The sequence below is a fragment of the Panthera uncia genome (genome assembly GCF_023721935.1).
Source record: "Panthera uncia isolate 11264 chromosome A3 unlocalized genomic scaffold, Puncia_PCG_1.0 HiC_scaffold_11, whole genome shotgun sequence".
NCBI lineage: Eukaryota > Metazoa > Chordata > Mammalia > Carnivora > Felidae > Panthera > Panthera uncia.
The window spans coordinates 64,084,196-64,107,723 of record NW_026057578.1 but is presented as its reverse complement, the minus strand read 5'-3'; the positions used below and the strand labels follow the sequence as shown (position 1 = coordinate 64,107,723).

The following is a 23,528-nucleotide window of genomic DNA, read 5'->3' as shown; positions in this document are numbered from 1 at the left end:
GGGGGGGGGGAGGGAAATTGATGAGTTGAGGGAAAGAAGAAAGGAGGAAGAAAAAAAGAACTGCGGAAGAGAATAGCATGCTCTGATGTGGCATTTTCCAGAATATGGTATGTGTGCTCCCAGACACCTACAAAGTGATTTTAGGTCTTTTTTACCAATTTCATATGATGATTTATGTTAATTAGTTATGGCAATGATACTGATTTTCCATTTATGACAGTGATATAGAACTTCTTTGTAAAAAACATGCCATTAGGTAAATATTGGTAGTGCATTGAAAGAACAAGTAAATCACAGTTGAGAGGGTACCTGATATGGGAAATCTGGTGAATGTGATGTGCCAAATACTGAACTTTGGAGCATTCTGGTGGGTGAAAGAAGTCAGGACTGGAAGTCAAGGTTCTGGGGCTGTCACCTCGGTCATGCCTCAACCCTGAGGGTCAACTGCTCTGTTCACCTTCCCTGCACCCCAGCTTTTACAGCTTTCCAAGGAGGTCAGGGAGCTTCACGTACTTGCCCTAGCACAAGTGGCTTACATGGCGGAAAGAGCTGTGCTGAGGCAGTACTGAGCGTTTCACGTGTGAGGGATTATTTGCAGGGCTGGGGATAGTCTCTCTGTCATGTCTGAATCCAGCGCATGGATTCCACGCCCTAAGTAGACACTTCTTTTCTGATCAGGTCTTCTGCCACAGAGATGCCGTCATGCATGCAGATACACTGTGCTCGCCTCCCTCTTGTCCATCACAGGCTCCAGAGGAAGACGGGTGCGGGTGGTAGGGGAGGACGCAGGGTCCAGTTCCTGGTGTGTAAGGGGGAAGAAGTGATCCTGGCACGGTTTGGGTTGGTTCTGCTCCCTCTGAAATGCAGAGCTCCCTCTCAGGAAACACAAACGCGTCCCTGGCCCACAGAAAGCAACTCGAGCCTCAGCTCCCCACTGTGACTGCCTACCATTCGGCTGCAGCAGAGGTGGGCCAGAGACGGGCGGAGAGGGATAGCGAAAGGTCTCATGGGATGGGAAAGGAGTGACAGGGACAGAGGGAGAAGACAGAGGCCAGGGGAGCAGGCACGAGGGGGAGGGGGAGGGGGAGGGCGAGGACTCACGGCTTTCAGGATGCTGACGGCCTCCTTGCTGAGCCAGACGGGGTAGAGCACGTCGTCATGGAGGATGGACTCAAACAGGTCGTCCTCATTGTCGGCCTCGAACGGGGGCTGCCCAGCCATCATTTCATACATCAGCACCCCCAGGGCCCACCAGTCCACCGAGGGGCCGTACTCCAACTCCTGCAGGATCTGTTCGAGGAAACGGGCAAGGTCAGGGCTCGCCAACGATCCCCACCCACGGCCGCCCTTGTCTCAAGTGCTGTGCAAACTGCCTCGTTATTTCCAGCTTGCTTCTCTGCACAGCAGGGCCCAGGCTGGTATGATTTAGGCTCGAAATCAGCCAATTCAGTGAAAACTGAGTTTAGAACGTGCGATGCTGGGGGCTAACTATCAACTTTCCTCCAAAGTCAACACTGACAGCCTGTCCTCCCGTGGGAATAGATCCTGTTCTTTGAGCAGATGAAGTTCCTGACTTGCGCTTAGGACCATATAAAAATGCATGAGTGTTTTTGACACTAAATTCAGGGTCAGAGGAGCAAGATGCAGACTGAGAGAGACATAAGCAAGCTGTGAACGACTGAGAGCAAACAAGGATCGTCTCACACCGAGCACAGAGCGTGGCGCACACAGTGAGAAGGTGAACAGAATGTCAGTCTTCTTTAAACTGTGACAATGTCAAGTTCACCTGAGTCCTGTGCTTTTGGAAAAGAAACTGTAGTCAATAAGTCTCCCCATCCTTTTGTGTTCTAACCACAAAGGGTGACTATGTTTTTGGATGTTCCAGGAAGGAAAAAACCCATCTCCAGCGTTCCTCACGACTCCCATAAAACCCACTGATGAATCTCTTGTTTGCCTGCCTCTGCAAAGCCCAGGCCCCTTCACTTTCTGTGAGACATTCTCCTTATTGCAATAGCCCCAATCAAATCCTCTCCTTGATCATCCAGTGTGCTTTATCTTTGTCAACAGTCACTTCTCTCACCTAGGCTCTCAGTCTCTCTTTTTTTCCTCTGACTGCAGGCACAGTTGAATGCATTTATGTTAAACGCATGTATGACACGTGGCTGAGGAATGTTCTGTGCCATCACCTTCCTGCATGGCGTGTGGGGACTGCAGTTTTAAAAAATGAATCACAATTTCAGTATCTGGGAGAAACGCCACCTAAAGTTAGGAAGCTACAGAACCTTCAGAAAAGTAATTGGGGCGCCTGGATGGCGCAGTCGGTTAAGCGTCTGACTTCAGCCAGGTCACGATCTCGCGGTCCGTGAGTTCGAGCCCCGCGTCAGGCTCTGGGCTGATGGCTCGGAGCCTGGAGCCTGTTTCCGATTCTGTGTCTCCCTCTCTCTCTGCCCCTCCCCCATTCATGCTCTGTCTCTCTCTGTCCCAAAAATAAAAAAAAAAAAAAAAACGTTGAAAAAAAAAATTTAGAATGTGGGGCCAAAAAATCATTAAAAAAAAAAAAAAGAAAAGAAAAGAAAAGTGAGTAATTGCCCCGATCCTATTTTTTTCTGGAGCACTGGCTATGGGTTCCAGTGGAAGAGATGGAAGACTGATCGGGATGTTTCCACTCTATTCCAAGTTTGGTGCTAAGTTCTTTCTGGGTGATCTGGAGCCACTCACTTGACTTCCTCATCCGATGAAGCTCAGATTCTCAGCTCAACCTTGTAAGATGAATCAAGGTGTAAGATTTGAAAGCATATTGCAAAGTACAAAGCTCCAGATAATTGGAAGGTGGTAGGAGATCCAAGTTTTCTTCTGTTAGCTTTGGTCTCCATGTATATAAAGTACGTGGTAGGTCAATGGTCTATGTGTGGCTCAGGGTAGAAATAAATGCTGCGCTGTCCCCACTGCTAAGGAAGGGATTATGAAGTGCTGTCCCCATCCCATAATTATCTTCTCCTCTTATCAGAGCAGGAGTAGGCCTGGTGCTGCCCAAGAACAGAAGGGCAGAGGAGATGACCTCTCCTGGTTTCTCTCAGCTCTGTAATTCTATGGAGAATTCCCCAAAGTGATGATGACAGAGGACAAGCAGGGGTGGGGTGCATGTCCTAAAAGGGGTGTGCATCCAGGACTCTCCCCAAAATGGCAAAGGCCATGAACAGTCTTGTCAGTTTGCAGGTAACTTCACAGGGAACTTGTCCAGAGCAAGGCTCCAGTTCAAGTTCTCAGATTTCAGGACAGCCAGGGAAGAGGATGCTGACTGTGAGGACCAGGGCTTTCCATGGTCTCTCAAAACACCCCTCTAGAGACTAGAGATTGCTTGGGATTAAGTAAAAAAAGACTTGGGAGGAATCATTTTGAAAACATTAAAAGCACGCATGATTTAAGAATTTAAGAATCCTTTTAATTTAGAATGGAAAGAAATGCAAGCAAACGCAGCCATCTTTGAATTATTTGGGGCTGGCACTCTGTTTGGTGAGTATCTTTGGTCTCTTAGCTCAGTGGTCATCACATGGTATCTGAGGGTCAGTAAGCTCTGCTGTCCCAAGAAGCCAGTAATGCTGCTCTGTGCCAAAGCCAAAGCCAGCGAGTGGCTCTGTCAGTCATGAATGAGCCAACACCTTGTGCGGCTCAGCATGGCATTGCTGGTTTTGAGGGCATCGCTATCACCCATCTTGTCCAGAAAGCTTTCTCATATTCCCCTAGCTTTCCTCTTATCTTCTGACATCCTAAGACCCTTTCCTGTCCCTAAGATCTTTAGGCACTTTCCATATACTACCGTGATTTTGGTTATTTTTTCATGGTCAATTGTTCCCTCTGGGCGTCTCTAAGGCACCAGGCATAAGGGTTCTAGCATGCTTCTGAGCAACGCCCCCCACCCCCGGCTCCCCCGCAACCAGGCCAATTGCAGCACTTGGGACACTGGCTGCCACATGTGCCCCAGTGTGTGTCTCACCGGGTGTGCTTCCTTCTCTCTTGGGTTCAGGGGGCTTGGGGTGCCAGGGTGGCCACCCTCCAGCCTCCAGGAGGTGGAAGATCTGGGTTCAGTGCCTCCACAGGGTGGTGGGGAGGTGACCTCCAGGTGGCCCATGTGTGCTCAGCCAGGACGGCTCTGCAGAAACCACAGAGCGGCCCTGCCCACCCTTCCCCAGGCCCACTCCAGAGCCTTCCGTTTTGGGGAGGCATCTTTTGTAAAATTCCTTTCGGGCTTGGCCCTAATTTTATGCTTTCTCACCAGCTTGTCAACAATGGAGAGGTGAGAAGGGCAAGGCTTCACACGCCACGGGAGGGCACCTGGTATGGTGGCTACCCCCTTGAATTGGTCAGAGCCCGGGTAGAAGAGAAGGGCAGGCATTGGGTCTAATGGCGCCAGTCATACCCAGGGCTGGCTGCCATTTCCTGGGGAGCACGCGCTGGGCATGGGAAATGGAGAGGGGGTGCAGTGGGGGCTAGCCCAGGTCACATGGTGGGAAGAGAAGCCTTGGGGAAGAGCTAGCACCAGATGAGCTAGCGCCTCATTAGGTGTCTCTGGTTTCAGGGTTAACCCAGGCGCCTCACAACCCCTCCCCGTTTGAATAGAGGCTTATGGTTTCTCAAGCATTTCCATGCTCTAATCTCATTAGATTCTTATAACACCTTGATGAGGTAGGTAGGGCGGGAATTGTTATTCCTATTTGAAAGATGAGGAAGCTGGGGGGTTGAAAACATTTTGTGACTTGGTCAAGGTCCCATGGGGGCATCAGTGGTCAAGTCTAGCCTGGAAACTCAACTCTCAGGACTGTGCTTTTCCCACACTGCACGTGCCAGCAACAGTGATGATGGTGACGGAGCTACTACGTATTGTCCCAGTGCTCACTGTGGGCCAGGCACCAGGCTAAATGCTTTAGAGGCATAATTTCATCTAATCTCCCCCATAGCCCTTGATAAAAGTAGCAGTGTCTCTATCAATTGTAATTTGCCTACAGGAAGACCAGGGATTGCTTTTGGCATTGCACACATAGTGGAGATTCTGCACTGCGAACATAAAGATGGAATGGGAAGGAACAGTGTCTGCGCCTCCTTATAGACCGAGAGATCAGCCCTATTCATTGTGACTCTCATCAATGGACTGCTTTTCATGAAGGTTGTGTGGGCGTTTTGTTCATCATAAAGTGAATGTTTGCCTTGGGCTGGGTCCTTAACTACTATGCTGGCCTGTTAACCCTTTGTCTCTGGCATCAGCTTACAGAGGAATTGGAACCAAGTATTCTGATGATAAGAAATGAATGAGGAAGATGGTAAAAAAGAAGGTCCCAATTGAGAGCCCTCACTTTTGCTGATTTCTCCTCAAAGATTAAATTCCTAGTGTTTCTACTAAGGAAGATATTTTGAAATCTCTCCTTTCAGATCTCTTAGAAGATAAAGGTCCTAAGGGAATTCAACTATTACTTACCATCCTCACATCTCTCCTCAGGCCCCCCATGTCTTGTCCGGTCTGTGAAAAGTCTCTTCACTGACCTTCCCTCACTCTCTGTCTTCTGAGCTATATTGCTGTTGCCTGTCTGCGTCCTGGGACAGGTGTGAGAAACCTGGACACCCTCCAATGGAAAACTCTTAGTGGGTCTATAGAGCCTACAGGAAAAAGACCACTTTCCTTGATCCTTTTTCCTAATTTTATCTATTACCATAAATAGCTATACTATTTTCCTTTTCTGGACAAGGCCAAGAATATTCTCATCCCTTCAACTGTGTTCATGGTGGAGTGTCACAAGTTCAAATTCATTTATTCATTCAACGAACCATGACTAAAAGCCTGATCTGTGGGCTGGTTCCTGGACTCAGATTAGAAACACAGCCTCTGCCCTAAAGGATTCAGAGCCCAGGGATACTGAACCTCCTGTACTGCCCTGCCCCCACCCCAATCTTCCCTGTTGTTTTCGGGAATGCTTCCCACTCCCTACCACCAAAGGAAATCCTGCTGATTCTTGACAACTTAGTTTATCTACCAGGTGCTCCAAGAAGACTCCCCTTATCCCTGAGGATACCATCTTGTCTCTCATATCTATTTATTCTGCTTAATTAGTTGTTTACTTATCTGCCACTGCCCCTGGACCAGAAGTTCTTTTAGGAGAGTGATGAGTGTTTAGCCAATTCTTTATCCCCACTTTGCTTTGTGTCTAGCAGGTGCTCAAACAATGCCACTGAAAGGAAATGAAATCTGAATGGGCTAACACCTACCCACCACGGGCAGTGCTTAATGGGGATTGGTATTTCCTTCCCATCTTACATGTGTCAGAACCCTCAAGTCCATTTTTATTAAGCATCTGTGATATACTTTGTCCTAAATTGGAATCATGTCACACTAGGTATCACTCAACCTAGGTAAGATTGATTTGGAGAAATTCGAAGCAAATACTTTATGAGGAACAAAACATCCAGACAACTTTACAAAAGGCAGACCATCAGTAGGGCTCCCAGTGGACATCTCTGACCTATATGTATCAGATATACATAGAGCTTTCCTCTTCCTGCTTGACCCTGTGCACCTGATATGCAGAATCGCCACACCACTAGGAAGGGCAAATAATTCTTGGTTTTACTGTAGGTGCGTTACAGCTAATGAAGAAGCTAACTGCTGCCTTTATCGATGGTGCTCCTTTATTCCGGTTACTAAGAAGTGAAAACAATGATAGAAGTCTACAAAGTTCTCTTAGTCTTACTTTCATTGGTAGTTCTGGACTGAGAGGGAAGGACCTGCCCAGGTTTGGGGAATGGCCTGTTCACAGTTTGCCCAGTATCTCTCTTATCACGTCAACTTCCTTACGGAGAAATCAGCAAACCTTCTACCTTTCCTTTTCTCCCTCCTCCCTCAGAATCTATCCTAGTTTTCTAGAACCTTCCCCCAGCACCAGTAAGTGACCCCAGTGCATGGGAATGGATCCCTGCCTCTGCCCTGGTGGAAGAAGGTGGTTAGCACATGGTCTTACCTCGGGTGCGATGTAGTCAGGAGTTCCACAGAATGTGGTGGTTGTGACGCCGTTCAGAATCCCCTCCTTGCACATCCCAAAGTCAGCTAGCTTGCAGTGACCTTCTGCATCCAGAAGGATGTTGTCCAGTTTCAAATCCCTGCAAGAGGGGTCAGAACCACATGATTAGTGCTTCAGCCACCCCAATATGGTCTTCTTGAGTTGGAGAGATGTGGCCATCTCAGGGAAATCTGCGATAAAAAGGAAAGCCTTTGAGGAGGCTTGACCTGCTGGCAACCAACCTCTGTCCAGGGTTCTTGCCCAAGTTGAGCAACCCCTAAAGGTGCCTCCATTGTCCCCAACATGATAGGGGAGCTCCTAATATCTCAAGACTACTGTGGTTTAATAAAATCAGTAGCTATTTATTGAAGCCCTACTATGTGCTGCAATTCAAAGTATTTAGACCTCGATATGAGAGAGAGAAGCAACTTATCCCCCTTCCTTCATGGGTTAACCATAGGGATCAGTTGGAGGGACAAGACTAATGCATAGTAACATCGATGACTCAGATAAAACCACAGAAGGATCAGACGCTACTTTACAGGACACCGACTATGTGAGCTATTGTGTTTCATGGGGAAGACCACTGACAGCAGCTGCAGGCTGGGAGAGCTTCAGAAAAAAAAGGACTCTCAAGAGAAGCTTGGAGAGATGGTTAGGTTTGGAAAGGGCACAAAAAGAAAAGGTGGGAGGGAAGGGAAAGCCAACACAGCAGGTGTAAAAGGCAGTGAAAGGACCAGAGAATTGGGCTCCAGTGAATGGCGGGGCAAGACAGGCAGATTGAAACCAACCCCAAAGAGCCTAGAATGCAAGAGGGTTTTGAAATTCCTGCTGAGGACAACGAGAGACCTGCCTGCATGAGCACGATCTATTTGTAAGATCTGTCTTCTCTGGGCAAGCAGGCAGAGGGGGGAAAGGTTCTGGGGACAGGAGGGAAGACACACTGGTGGCAACGACCAGGGCCTACAGAGACCGGGTGGTTCCTTGCAGTGAGTGAGGGCCACAAAGGGTGGGTGGGGGCCTGCTGGCCTCAGTCAGTGTAGCTCTCTTGCATCCTGCTTTACAGTTTGGGGTTCTACATAAGATCCTGTATAAAATCTGAAGTTCTGGATAAGAATTCCCCTACCAACCAAATCTGCAAACCCCAACCCTGTCCCGTAGAAGAACCCAGACTGTCAGATGGAGGTCCTCACCCTGGACCTCCCTCAGCATCCACTCTGGAATGGGGCCAGGGTCTTACAAAGAAGGCCCATTGCCCCGCACACAGAGCAAGAGGCGCCTTTCTCACAAGTCTGCTGGCGTCTGGATTTGAACTTCAGCCATCATCAGAGATCTGGGCCTGAGTGCAAAGGTGGGGCAGGAAACATTTCAGGGCCTGCCTGCTTTGCACCCACAGCCCTGTTTCCGCTTACAGCTGGGACTTCTTGAGAAAAGAGAAAGCTCATAAAATATGCTGTTCTAAGCAGATGCTTGTGAACTACAGAAAGAACAGGGAGCCCAACCAAGCCACGCCACTGGGACTGGGCTCCTCGACCTTCTACCCTGGCCACTGTGTGTGGTCAGGGCTCAGCTCTGGCTGGGGTGGGAGGGAAGGGAAAAGAACACTGACTTGGGCACAGGAAGCCTGGGTTTTAATCCCTCTTGTGGCATGGCCCTGGTGAATTCATCTTGTGGGTCTGTTATCTGGTCTATCAAATTGGGATGACACTTTCCTGCTTGTCTAAAGGGTTGAGATAGTTTGTGTAGAAGTAGCAGGCCTTTATACCGTTACACCCACTTCCTTCACAAGGAAACTGAGTTGGAGGGGAGTGGGTGTTCTGTCTGCCCATCTGAAAATGTTGGCATCGTCAAGAGGTGAACCTATGTGCCCTACTGAGTTACAGCCCCTTGCTGCTCCCTAATCTAGTGTTGCCTTGTCAAGGCCCACACGCACGCACCATGGTCACCATGGCAACACTCGCAATTGTAGCAGCAATAAACAAACAAGTGGAAAGCACCTCTGTGGTCTACAAACCACATTCATGTTCTGAACAAGGGTTCAGAAGAACATGCTTTGCTATTATCGTGGCAGCGGTAAGCAAGTGGAAGCTGGAAAGAGATAGGTGATTTCTGGAAGGTGACGAGGGGGTTGATGTAACTAGGACTTGAACTGGGTCCTCTGCTCTAAAATCTGGTGTTCTTGCCTCTGTGTACTACACTCCTCTACTTCCTGCCTTCCTGTTGGTGGTCTTCTTCCAATGCCAGCCACCAGCCCCAATTTAGAAAGGCCCCACCTGCTCCCTCTCAAGCCCTCTCTTTTAAAGCCTTGTCATTGGAAGGGTGCACTCTGCTTTGTACGAATGGAGGAGATTCGGAAGATTCCAAGCCAGCCTGAACTTTGCCCTTCTAAAAATTCAACTCCGCACTTCCTTCTGCTCAGAATTCCTACTCAGGACAAGAGAAGGTGGAATGTCTTTCTTCTCCCTCTTCTGCTCTCTGCCTGTCCTAGCCCTGGCCCAGGTACACACTGTCCCCCTGCTCCTTGCCTTCTCTTCTCCCCGAGGGAAGAAGCCACCCCATGCTGAAGGCCCAGGGGGACCACGAGGGCTGAGTATGTTCTGTAGGCAGTCCACGGGCAGCTGTCCCCTCTGCTGTGGGGAAGGGAGGCCCCAGGCTAAAGCACATCTTCACACTGTCCCACCGCTGATGCCAGAAATCCTGCCACTACTCACCTCTTCAAATTTCCCCTCTGCTGTCTGTGTTTCTCTAGCGCTCTGCCTCCCCACATGAAACCATGTCTCATGGAAGAGATGGTGACTTAAGTTCCTTTCCTCTGTGACAGGGGAGACTGGCGCAGCTGGAAAGTCCCCTGGGGACCAGAGATGCCACAATTAAAACTTTATTCCCCTGGGGGTCTTCAGTCTCTTTAAAAAGAAAACTACCCACACTGCTGGGACTAAGCCTGCCTGGTGCTGGGCTCTCAGTGAGTTCTGAGTGGGGTTTCAGTGGATGGCACAGCCAGGGCCATGTTTTGCTCAGGCAGAGGAAAAGGGAGAGAACGCCCTTCCCTACAAGGGCATAGGGGCCCAGGGCCCTTCACGGAAGGTGGCGTCCCTGGAATCCTGCTTGCTGAATGGCTGGCTGAGGGTGGTGGCCCCTCTTGGTTCTCCCTCCCTCCTCCTGGGCCGCACTGCTGCCCCAAGACCCCCCGCCCCCCCCTCCACTTTCTACTTGCCGTTCCGGCCCCAGGATCTCCTCACCTGCTGGCTTTTAGTGCTGCCTGTTCTGAGGGGTCTCTAAAGCTTCCCTGGGAAGGAGATCAGAACAATGGTTTCTCAGCCTTGCTGGCTCTGAGGCCCAGCTCGCAGGGCAGGGTGAGTGGGCTCTTCTCCTTCCTAGGTGTTCCCCAGGCGCTCAGGTCAGGGGCCGGGCACATAGTGGGTTCTCATCGAACTTGTTGACTGATAGCTTTGCAAAGAGGGATTTCTGACTAGATATTAACCCCCATCAGTCCTCAAATATAAGGGCAGGGTACATTTGAGGACTGGGGACATTTTTAAAGGAATGGGGTCATTTTTTTTTAATAGTGGAAAAAAATACAGCAAAATCCTTTCCCCTATATATGAATCAATATGACTAGCTTTTACTTATTAAATTAATAGTTTCAACATTTTAAATAGACAATGCCTTCATATGTTCTAAAACCCAAAGGGCATACATAACAATAAAAATTCTCCCTACTGCATCTGTTCTCCAGACACATTTTCCCCCTACAGGCAACTGCATTAAAAAAAAATGTTTAGGGGCGCCTGGGTGGCTCAGTTGGTTAAGCATCCAACTTCGGCTCAGGTCATGGTCTCGTGGTTTGTGGGTTCGAGCCCTGCGTCAGGCTCTGTGCTGACAGCTTAGAGCCTGGAGCCTGATTCGGGTTCTGTGTCCACCTCCCTCTCTGCCCCTCCCCTGCTCATGCTCTGCCTCTGTCTCTCAAAAATAAATAAATGTTAAAAAAATTTTTTAAATGTTTATTTTTGAGAGTGAGCAAGGGAGGGGCAGAGAGAGAGAGAGAGAGAGAGAGAGAGAGAGAGAGAGACAGACAGAGGATCTGAAGCAGGCTCTGAGAGCACAGAGCTTGATGCAGGACTTGAACTTACAAACTGTTAGATCATGACCTGAGCCTAAGTCAGATGCTTTGACTGAGCCACCCAGGCGCCCCAGGCAACTGCATTTTATTCACGTCTTGTGTATCGTCTTGGTCACATTTTACGCATAAATAAGAACACTTCATGTCCCTCCTTTTAACTAATCACGACCTTACTACATGCACTGTTTTGCGCGTTACCTTTTCCATTATATGTATTGGAGATCTGTCTTGGCACATAAAGAGGCTATTTTTTGTGGCTGTATAACACTCTACCATATTTACTGGGGAACGTTTAGCTTGCTTGCAATTATTGGGCTATTACAAACAATGCTGCTGTAAAGATGCTTATAAATATACGAAGGTAACCGTACATGCTTTCTAGAAAGGAAATTTCTGAGTCAGATAGAACGGGAATGTAGATTTTGATGGATGTTGCCAAGCTGCCCTCCTTAGAGATTGAAGGATTTACACTTTTTTTTAAAATGTTTATTTATTTTTGAGAGGGAGAGACAGACAGACGACAGAGTATGGGCAGGGGAGGGTGCCTGAGCTGTTAGCACAGAGCCTGACACTGGGCTCAAACCCATGAACCATGAGATCGTGACCTGAGATGAAGTTGGACACTTAACCAACTGAACCACCCAGGCACCCCAACGATTTACACTTCTGTCAGCAGTCCATGATAGTGCCTCCTTGCCAAATGGTACATTATTGAGTTTCTGGTAGTCTAACAGGTGAAAACAGTGAGTTTCTGGTAGTCTGATAGGTGAATACAGTATCTCAGTATATTCTTAAGTTTCTCTGTAAGTTTGAATATTTTTTCATACGTTTTAAAAGATATCAGTATTTTTTTTTTTCTGTGAACTGTTGTCGTTTTTATTTCATGGTATTTGTTTCTCATTGTTTTTTTTTTTTTTTTTTTTTTTTTAAGGAGCTCTTTCTAGATTAGGAAGTGAACTTTGAGTGGCAGAGGAATTGCAAATTCTTCTCCCAGGTTAATTTTTGATATTGCTTATGGTGGTTTATTTTATGGTTTTTGGATTTTATGTCTTAATTTGAAAGGATTTACCCCTTTCAAAGTTAATAAAAGCATTTTCCCAAGATCCCCCTTTGTACTTTTCTGCTTTCATTTTATTAAAAAAAAATGTTTTTTTAATGTTCATTTATTTTTGAGAGAGACAGACAGAATGCAAGTGGGTTGGGGCAGAAAGAGAGGGAGACACAGAATCCGAAGCAGGCTCCAGGCTCTGAGCTGTCAACACAGAGCCTGACGTGGGGCTCGAACTCACAGAGCTGTGAGATCATGACCTGAGCCGAAGTCGGATGCCCAACCGACTGAGCCACGCAGGCACCCCTGCTTTCATTTTATAAACAGAAGTCTTTTGACGTGTTTGGAATTTGGCCTGATAAAAGTACGAAGCAGAGATCCAACTTGGGTTCCAATCCCATATGTTGGATAGTTCATGGACTGAAACACCACCTTTTCAAATGCTGTTACTAGCTCTCCATAAGCATTTGGACTTATTTATGTACTCTTCATTTGATGATGTTGATCTATATCACACTTTTTAAATTACTGTGGGTTTATAAAACATTTTCACATCCAGTAGGGCTGATCCCCTTCTTTCTTAAAATTTCCTAGCTACTCTTGCTTGTTTATTTTTCCATATGAACTTTAGAATCATCTGTCTTGTTTTAAAAAAAATCCTTGTGATGTTTTTATTGGGAACATGTCTAAAGCTATAAATTAACTCAGAGAGAATTGATATTTTTATGATGTTGAGTCTTCCTATCCAATAATATTGTTTGTCTTCCGATTTGTTAAAGTCTAATGTCCTTGAGGGGCATTTGAAAGTTCTCTCTTATAGATCTTGTGCATTTCTTGTTGTATTTAATGGCAGCCTGCTGGTTGTCCCAATACCCCTTCTCATTTTCTTCCTCAGTAAGAGAACGTTGCTGCTATTGTTGTTGTTTGAGCCCTGCTCATAGTGATGTAGCTATAAATTGGGACTCAAAGCCTTCCTTAAAGCTGGGTGTGGTTATGTGACTTTGTTCTACCCAATCAACTCAACTGTGTGAAGTCACAAAATGAAGAAGCTTACTCTTCTCTTTCCTTCCTCTCCCTACTGCCTGGATGAGGATATCATGCCTGGAGAATCAGCAGCCACCTTCGACCATGAAGAAAAGGACCAAAAGCCCCAGTAATGGTGACTGGACTTCCCATCTCCAGCTAGCATTCATATGAAAAAGAAACTTGGGGGCGCCTGGGTGGCGCAGTCGGTTAAGCGTCCGACTTCAGCCAGGTCACGATCTCGCGGTCCGTGAGTTCGAGCCCCGCGTCAGGCTCTGGGCTGATGGCTCGGAGCCTGGAGCCTGTTTCCGATTCTGTGTCTCCTTCTCTCTCTGCCCCTCCCCCGTTCATGCTCTGTCTCTCTCTGTCCCAAAAATAAATTAAAAAAACGTTGAAAAAAAAAAATTAAAAAAAAAAAAAAAAAAAAGAAAAAGAAACTTGTATCTTATTTAAAGCACTGTTGTCTGGGGTTTATATGATAATTACAGCGGAATCCACTTCTAAAGAATGCAAGTTGTTATTGTCTGTTTTAAATTCCAATTATACATGGGGTCTTTTCTTGAGGGTGCCTGGGTGGCTCCGTGGGTTGAGTGTCCAACTCAGGTCATTATCCCAGGGTCGTGGGATTGAGCCCCCTGTGGTGTGCTAGGCTGAGCATGAAGCCTGCTTGGAATTCTCTCTCTCCCTCTGTCCCTCCCCGTCCCCTCACTACCACTCATGCGTGCTCTCTCTCCAAAAAAACTTTTTTTTATTAAAAAAATTTTTCCTATTATAAACAAGGTCTTTTCTTCCATCATATTATTTATCTGGTTGCATATGTATTTACTAGTTATTAATTTCTGCTTATCATTTTATGCCCTGCCACTACACTGAATGTTCTTTATTTAAAAAAATTTTTTTTATATTTTATTTATTTTTGATAGAGGGAGACAGAGAACAAGTGGAGGAAGAGGGAGAAGGAGACACAGAATCCGAAGTAGGCTCCAGGCTCTGAGCTGTCAGCACAGAGCCTGATGCAGGGCTCGAACCCACAAACTGCAAGATCATGACCTGAGCCGAAGTCGGATGCTCAACCAACTGAGCCACCCAGGCACCCCAAATGTTCATTTTTGTAAAGGAGTTTTCCAGTTGATTCTCCTGGATTTTCCAAATCATCTGTCGTTGCTGATCATTTTTACTTCCTCCTTTTCAGTGTTTACATTTTTAGCTTACTTATTTTGCCTAATTGTGTTAGCTAGAACCTCAAGAACAATGCTAAATAACGATGGTGATAGTGAGCATATTTGGTAGTCTTTGATTTTAGGGTGGGGTCCCTCCCAGCACTTCCTCAGGCAGAATGCCTTTATCATAGCCCTTGTCACTTGGTACCTGACTGAAGGCGACTAGACCTCCATTAGACTGAGGACTTGTGAGAAATTCCATGGAAACTCCCTTTCTCTCCCAGCTTCCAGAGGTCCAAATGAGGTGTGGGGAAGAGGGTAAGGAACAGGGTGTACTGTGCCCCCCTCTAGTCCTGGGTTTCTCGTCCTTGGAGCTGGATTGACATTGGCAGCTGGATAATTCTTTGTTGTGGGGGGCTGTCTGGTGCATTGTAGGAAGTTCAGTAGCAACCCTGACCTCTGCATATTAGATGCTATTATCAACACACCCCCCTGCCCTGCCCAGTTCACAAGGCCCCAGATGGCTCTACACATTGTCACATATCCCCTACAGGACCTCTGGTGGACTGTTACTGCCCTAATCTAAGTCTTAAACAGTGATCAAAGCTCCAAGATGGTCTGGCCCAGATCATTAAGCCAAACAGGGATTTGACAGCAAAGCTATCAGGAAAGGGTACATCTGCCTGGAATGTCCTCTACCATTTTATCCTGGGAAACAGGAAGCCTGACCACACCAGCCTTGTGGACATTTGATATACCATCAACCAATCTTTTTAAACGTCTTAGGAAATCGAGGCTCACCCACACGTGCATGGCTGGTAAGAGGAGGTGCTGGGCTTACGCCACACAACTACCCGTGACCAGCTTTCAGACCAAATGTAAGATCCATAAGCTGTAAATCTCTGTCTGCTGATGGGACTCCAAATTCCTTTGGTCTTATAAAGGTGGGCTTCATGGTGAGAAGGGAAATACAGAAGCCGAGAGGTCACAGCTCCTGACAGGGAAGGAGTGATTTAGGGGCAGGATGGTATAACCAAGGCTCCCTTGAGATAGGAGCACAGATCTCTTCCAGAAACTCAAAAGACAGTCAAGAAAATCTCAAATATCTTTGGGACTCAGTTTCCTTATCTGTAAAATCTGGGTAACAACTGCCATGATTAAATGATGTAACCCATGTGACAGTTCTCGCACAGTACCCAATACATGGTGGTTACTCCAGGAGTAACTAACTGTCTCTAAGAGTCTCCAGGGATCTCCAACCATCATTTCTTAAAACACGCATGCCCTGTGAGGGCAGGTGAGTAGGTCCCTAAAAACTCTTTGAGAAGTACTTATTACTTCCTAGTGTGTATAAACCACAGAGATAGACTCTGTAGGGTGAAAACTACAAAGTATATGTAACTATAACATACGGGGGAAGTGTCAAATAATACTTGAGAGATGGAAAGAGACTGAAACTTTTAGTCTAGTCCACTGAAAAAATCACGGATTCCTTTCCCCTGGGCCTGGGGAATGACACCTCACACGCACCGAGGGGAACACCAGTGCCCCAGGGGAGAAAGCAAAGGTGGAGGCCGTGGTTTAAGGAGTAGGGGGTAGAGCAGCACAGGTGTCACTAATCAGGATTGATGCAACAGCTTCCAGACCCTCAGCAACCTTCCCAGGCCCTTGGGGGTAGGCGCTCTGCACAGCCAGGGAGCAGCTGTGGTAGCAGCATGAATCTGTTCCTGTGCTTTGTGGCTCACTGTGTGCTATCACACACCTTATCTCTCTTTCTCCCAACAACAGCCCCAACTTGTAAAGAACATGGCGGCATAGCCCGGCTGGGGGTGGGGGTGGGGGGAGCACCAAGGCTCTTGAGGTGAGCAGGGACCTGAACAACAGAAGCTGGGTGGAGTCCAGCTTTCCTCCCGCTGTGCCTCAGCCATCTTATTTGAAAATCATCCTTTCCTACTTGTGAAATCGTATTTGCCCAACTTGGCAGATCCCCCAAGAATAAGGGCCAGAAAACTCTTCTGTAAACCACAAGCATTTAGCAAAGGGTTGGCACAAGTTGAGAACTTTCACACATAAGAAAAAAATTGAACAGGGGCACCTGGGGGGGGGGGGGGGGGGGGTGGTGCTCAGTCAGTTAAGCGTCCGACTCCTGGTTTTGGCTCTGGTCATGATCTCATGGTTTGTGGGATCGAGCCCCACATTGGGCTCTGTGCTGACAGTGCAGAGCCTGCTTGGATTCTCTCTGCTCCTCTCTCTCTGCCCCTCCCCCTGCTTGCTCTCTCTCAAAATAAATAAACTTAAGAAAAAAAAAAGAAAAGAAAAAGTTGAACTTTTTTTTTTTTTGCTTGACTTGAAAACTCACCCCAAAGGAAGAGACCCACATGCCCCCATCCTCATCAACCAGGCTCCATAAAATTTAATGCCTTCATTTCCCTGCTGCTACGCTCACTGGAATATTTCTCTGGCATGCTAATTCCACAAAGCTCAGGCCTGAATGCCACACATATGATAGCAAATTCTTCCATTTACTTGAAGATAAGAGATTAGAAGGATTACTTCTCAGGATGCCAAATATTTCAATCACCAGAGAGCAGGCCCCTCAGGGGAGATTATGAAGAAACTCTGCTTGTTTTTGGACAAATAGTGGAGACTAGCACATGATTGTGGTTAATCAGATGGGAATATAGGCCCTTCTGGCAGATGTCGCTAAACACCTTTGTAAATTTAACAACACATTTACAAGAAAGACAATTTTCCCCTCTGGGATAGCACACTCTCCTTGACACTGTGGCAAATGTTGGTGACCAGCTGATGTCCTTTCTCCTGGCTCCTTCTGTGGCAGCCACCCCGAAGCACACCCAGGAAAGCCAAATCATTCAAGCACCACACCGGGCCAGATGGCACTGCAAGCACGGAGCCTGTAAAACCGCCCTTCATGCCTCTCACCAAAGAGAAAAGCAGAATTTGCTGCAGAGTCGAGGTAAATGATTTAAAAATTCTCCACTGCTATGCTGATACCTGAGCTGAGAGTCAGTGGTAATGTTTCACTCCGGGCCAGCATGCTGGGAAATCTCTGAGTCTTTCCATAGGAAAAGCTCAATAATTTAGGACAAAACAATTAACTACATTTTTTCCCCCAAATGCTTTTGCCCAGGCTCAGCATTAAATCTTTAAATGCATTATCTCATTCAATCCTACCAATAGCCTAGGAATGTGGCAGGACTATTGTTATCTACATTTTCTTTTTATTTATTTATTTATTTATTTATTTATTTATTTATTTATTTGAAATTTATTGTCAAATTGGTTTCCATACAACACCCAGTGCTCACCCCAATTTTAAAGATGAGGAAGAAGGGTCTGAGGGGTTATTTACCTAGCCCTGGACACACAAGTGGGGAGTGACACAGTGGATTTGCCTGATATCAACTCCCATGCTCTGAATCACTTTGCTATGTTGTTTGGCGGGGCGGGGGGGGGGGGGGGGGGGACAGTGTGGAACATTGTATTTATAGCTGTGCTGCTGTGGGATTGACAACACAGTTGTTGCTATTGGGGTGATGGTTGTTTCTGACTCATGGCAACATGGTTATAAGATGTAACTAATAAGCTAGACCATGCTGTTTTGACCAGCAGGCCTTCAGCTACTACTCTGACCTCTAGAAATCTGAGGGGTGAAACGGTACTCCTTTCGTGGCCAAAATAAATAGCCTGGGGCTGTACCTGGACATGAAGACTTGGAATTGAAGCACTGTAGAATAACTTATTTGACTGCATGATTGTCCAATTACTTTTTAAAATTTTTTTTAAGTTTATTTATTTTTGACAGAGACAGAGTGTGAGCATGAGCTGGGGAGGGGCAGAGAGAGAGGGAGACACGGAATCCGAAGCAGGCTCCAGGCTCCAAAGTGTCAGCACAGAGCCTGACGCGGGGCTCAAACTCACAAACTGTGAGATCATGACCTGGGCCAAATTCGGACGCTTAACCAACTGAGCCACCCAGGTGCCCCGTCCAATTACTTTTTTAAACCCACAGTCGTGAAAGCAAATTCTTTTTTTTTTTTTTTTAATTATTATTTGAGAGGGGAGGGGAGGCAGAGGAAGGGAGAGAGCAGGAGAGGGAGAAGGAGAGGGAATCCTAAGCAGGCTCCATGCTCAGCATAGAGCCTGATGTGGGGCTCAGCCCAACGACCCTGGGATCATGACCTGAGCTGATATCAAGAGTCTGATGCTTAACCAACTGAGCCACCCAGGCATCTCATGAAAGCAAATTCTTAAGCTTGATACACTCACAGACAATATCCTGACTTCCACCGAAGGGAAATAAGTCTTGACTTGTGTCCCCAGCCAGTGGGATGGATCCCTCAGACCATCATGACACTTACCCCTGGCCCCCCCTATTCCTCTCCAGGTCATCAATCAACCTGCACTGGGAAATGGCTATTTATGGGCTTTGGTGTACAGACTGGGTCCAAGGACAACGACAACCTCAAGCAAATCACTTCTCTGAGTTCACTGTCCTCAAATATGAGAAAAGACGGCTGGATGAGCCAATCCCCAAGGACCTTCTCGTCTGAGATCCTGGGAAGTGAAGGCAGCTGGAGCCCATGAAGTCTGAACTTGCAGTCCTGGCTGTTGCACACCAAATGTGTCCCTTTCCACTCTGGAGCAAATCTCTGCCAGCAGGCGTTTTTATAGAAAACGTAAATCAGACGACGCTCTCCTTCCACTTGCATTCTTTAGAGGCGCCCCACGAACATGCTTCCTGGCATAGTGTGCAAGGTGCTTTGGGGTCTCCACCAGCCTGGACTATCAGCCTCATCCCTCACTGTACTCCCTCATAATCCAAACCTGGGTCTGTGGGCCTTGGGTGCTTCCCAGGAGTGTGAGCCTGTCTCCTGCCTCAATGTCCTGGCTATAAGGATCTGCCTCCCACAATGGACACCCCATGGGGGTTGCTGAGATGTCCCCCAGTTGCCAGATGCTCTCTAGCTTCTCAATACACATCCTCCATCAAAGGATGAAAGAATCAGTGAGCAGGGAGGGACATTTGTGAATCATGGCCCCAGGCAGCCAGACGGCCCGAACAAAAGCTTTCAGATAATATATGGAACTATTAAAACATGTTATTATTAAAAATTGTTAAGGCCAAGGGCAAACCATCAGAGGCAGCTGATTGCATCCGTTCTCCCATTACATTCAGGAAGAACCCCTTCGCTAATGCATCAGCTTCCATGGCAGTCAGAGGGGAGCCCCAGACCCTCGCTCTGGCTCTGGCCCTCTCCTCCCTCTTTTGCCGCCACCTTCCCATCCGTCCAGCCCCACAGGGGACTCCAACAGCACTTTCCTGCCTTGAGACCTTTGCCACATCGCCGTTCCATCTCCCTGGAGAACAGACTCTTCATCACTAGGGTCCCTGACTTGATCCCCATTCCATAGGCCTCTCTCTGGCCACTGTGTCTAAAATGGCCTACCAGCACTCGTCTCCCACCAACCCTGACCCTCATCTCTGTCACCTCAGCCATTCCCTTCACGGCAACGACCACAACCTGTAATGATGTTGCTTGTTTGTTTCCTGGAGTAAATGGTTTTCCCCTGCATGAGCTCCATGAGAACCAGGGCGGTGTCTTTGTGTTCCCAGCATGGTCCCCAGAGCCTTGCCAAGTGAGCCTGCACTCACTGTTGGCTGAGCGTCTGGAGGAGCCGGATCTGTGTTAAGTCCACCTTGGTGAGGGTGTAGTTAATGGCATGATTTCAAACCCTAACGCACCCATTGCCTAGATGGCCCTACTGTGTAACGTTCCATTATGGTTGCCACTCAGAGCCTGCCTTTTGTAGCAGGCCATGAGGATACCGAGAGAGAAGACAGTCCCTGTACTCGGGGTCTGGAGGGAGAGGTGGACATGAGGCCAGAATGCCTGGGGTGGTAAGTTCTACACTAGAGGGACAAGCAGGATGCTACCGCTGCCCTTAGAAGGTAAGGGCTGCCGGCCTCGCCCTTTTTGGGCCCAGCGATTTGCAGCTCAAAATCCGGCCAGCACTCTGTCATCACAGAGAGGGCCACTCCGGCTAAAGGACCAAGAGTGACCCTTCTGGGGGTGTGTCGGGAGCCGAGCGGAAGTGGACTCTAGACCCTCGTGCCCAGGACTCCCAGACAGGAAGGCCAGAGCGCCACTCTCCGAGCTCCTTGGGCAGGGCGAGCGGCTGCCCAAACGAGGGCAGCGTAGGTCTTCCTCGTCCGGCCACATGGGCAGCCGCGTGCTAGAAGAGCGGTCAGCGCCTCGTGGGTCACCTCCACCCAGATAAAGAGCTGAGGGAGCACAAATGTAAGTCCGCACAAGTGGAGGGGGATGTAGGGAAAGCACGTCTTCCTGCAAAGTGGGGGTCACCCAAGTTACTTGGAGGATAGCAGAGGCCTCGTGCGAGGCCAGGGAGCTGAAAGTGGACTGACCTCTGAGGGGACAGAAAACAGATTTTATTAGTCTTAAAAAAAGGCGTCTTACATTTGTATTTGTTTAATTTGGCCACGCAAGGGATTTGTTTCTAGGACTATGTGGTGCTTTTCAGCTGATCAGAACCGTTAATATGGGAATGTGCGCGTGTATATGCATACATACATGCTGCAAGGACAGCGACAGGGCTGTGCTCAAGCCTACACGTCTCCTCGTGGGTGTAGGCCTTCAGCTAATGGCCGAGGAGAGGGCACAGGCCCACCAGGGGGAGGCAGGCGAGGGAGATCCCTCTGTGTCTTCAGGGAGGACAAAATCTGGTGGAATTTATAAAGCAGACAGCCTCCATCACTCCACCTGATGAATACTGAATGGGCCGCTACTACGCACCAGGGAGGTCCTGGCTTCCGAGTGAGGGCAGGGGTCTCCCAATACCTCAACCCGCCCATGCGGAGTCTGAGGTGACTTGGAGACGTCTAAATGGACATGCCGACCAAGTGGTGAGAGATGAAGGTTTGGGCTAGAGAAATAATGAGCATGGGTGAAACAGTCTGAGAAGAGAAGTGGGTTAAGACTGGTCTGGGAGCAAGGCCGATATTTAACGGGACAACCAGAGAGGAAACTCAGGAGCCTGGGGAGTCCGGAAGCCCACGGAAGCCCAACTATCCACCTCAGGCTCGGAGAGATAAAGGCACTTGCCTGTACTTATATTTATTGAGATTTTCTCTCTATGCTTAGATATTCCAATGCATACTCAGAAATGATGATGATAAGTTGTATTTTTCAAGAAAATACTTTCCAGATCAGTAGAGGTATCATGTGCCAGAGTTGGCCCAGTGAACAGCTTTAGTAAAGAACAGAACTGTAAACCGCAAATCTGCCAGTGGGAAGGAGGGAAGGGATTTCCAGGATTCTGCTCAGGGAAAAAAGGAAAGAAAGCATCATCTCTGCAGTGACCCCGGGAGATCTGCCCGTGCACAAGACAGCAGCTATCTCTGTTCAGGAAGAAGCCCTGTTCAGAGACACCCCCGTTCAGACACCACCCCCCGCACCCCCCAAGCTCTGTGTTCTCCAGGAGCCTCCCAGTCTCCAACCAAGATGGACCCAGTGCCTCCTTCTCTTCCCAGTTAGATTTAGAGAGAGCCCAGCTCAACAATAGGGCAGTTTCCTGAGCCCTCTCGCTTCTCTACTAGCCCACTGCCTTCTGGGTGCCCTCCATGGACTCTTCTGCTCCATCCGAGGGGGCCACTGTGCTCTGGATATCTCTTTGCTTCCTTCTAGTTAGAAATCACCTACCCCCAGGGCACCTGGGGGGCTCAGTCGGCTAAGTGTCCAACTTTTGGTTTCCGCTCAGGTCATGATCTCATGGTTCATGAGATTGAGTCACGTGTTGGGTTTTGCCCTGAGAGTGGGCAGCCTGCTTGGGATTCTCTCTCTCCCTCTCTCTGCCCCTCCCTCCCTTTAAAATGAATAAACATTAAAACATTAAAAAAAAATAACCCTCCCCCAAACAATAAAACCCTTTGAATTAGTTGCAAATATGTTCAATGTCACTGAGCTAAGGTGGGCACTTATGCCTTAAAGTATAACTTCCCCCAGGGAACCTGCCTAAACTGAAGACAGGACTCTGGAGAGTTAGTAGAGAAGATGGGGTGTGGAGCAGGGGGCACAGCTTCAATACCACGTCTCAAATCCTGGCTGGAGGGGGCCTAGATCCCTTCTAGGGGCCACTGGCTTACCCCACCTCTGGGTCTAGCCTGAGCCAGCTGCTTCTTTTTATTTACCCCTAGGAGCATCCTGGGAGGACTGGATTTTCTTGATGTCATTCAGCTAAAACTCAGGGTGTTGCTCATCCCCTGACTTCGCTGGCAATCACCAGCTGCATTGATCTTCACACTGGAGCAGGCTGTTTGGCCACAGATGTGGATGAAACAGTACTAAGTTATGTCCGATGGAGGGAGGTACTTAAAAAAGGTTAACTCATCTCTGCCTTGGGAAAACGTGATACCCAGCTTTTAAACAAAGTCTCTTTCATTACAGTAAAGGTCATGGATGGGTAGTAAGGGCACAGGGTGCACACAGAGCATAGTGGACCCCCAGATTGAGCAATAGTATTACTACTCTTGAGCTAGCACGAGGGTGTATGAAAGCAGCAATTTCTACCTGTACAGAGAACATCTTTTAATTTGGTTTTGAATGGAGCCAGTTTGTGGTGTAAGCCAGCTGGCCAGAGAGTGGCCAGACCAAGTGAGATACTGATGAGGTCTATGAGAGGAATAGTTTTCAGCTAGAAAGCACGTTGTTTGACCAAATTAAGCACAAAAACGTGCAATCTGTGGGTGTTTCAGATATACGACAAATAAGTTCTCCAAATATTCTACTCCGAAATAAATTATGACTTGTGAATTTATTCTAGCAAGTGCTGTGGCAAAAACTAAACTGTAGTGAAAACTAAAAAGGACGTGAACATGGCTGTGAGGATGTGCCCAGGCAACACAGAATTCTCAACATCTCCCCATCCACCTACAGCTCTACATTATACTAATCATACTCTATGCTTTAGGATACACACACTGCATTATCTATGTGCTTTATTACATATACATAATAAAGTATACAGTGTTATTCACATAGAGACAAATTAATATTTGTAGACACAGATACATACAGAGACGCTGGGAGCTATGT

The 23,528-nt window shown here is 47.7% G+C and overlaps 1 protein-coding gene across 1 annotated transcript in view; it reads right to left on the bottom strand.

Moving 5' to 3' along the window:
* Positions 1–700: 700 nt before the first annotated feature.
* The window catches only part of PRKCE (protein kinase C epsilon), a 442,370-nt gene continuing 419,542 nt past the window's right edge, over positions 701–23,528 (bottom strand). Inside the window, exons 12-14 of the mRNA XM_049649833.1 lie at positions 7,005–7,143; positions 907–1,290; positions 701–799 (exon numbers count right to left, since the gene is read on the bottom strand). Coding sequence (XP_049505790.1) covers positions 701–799; positions 907–1,290; positions 7,005–7,143 — 622 coding nt within the window. The remainder of the gene's footprint in view (positions 800–906; positions 1,291–7,004; positions 7,144–23,528) is intronic.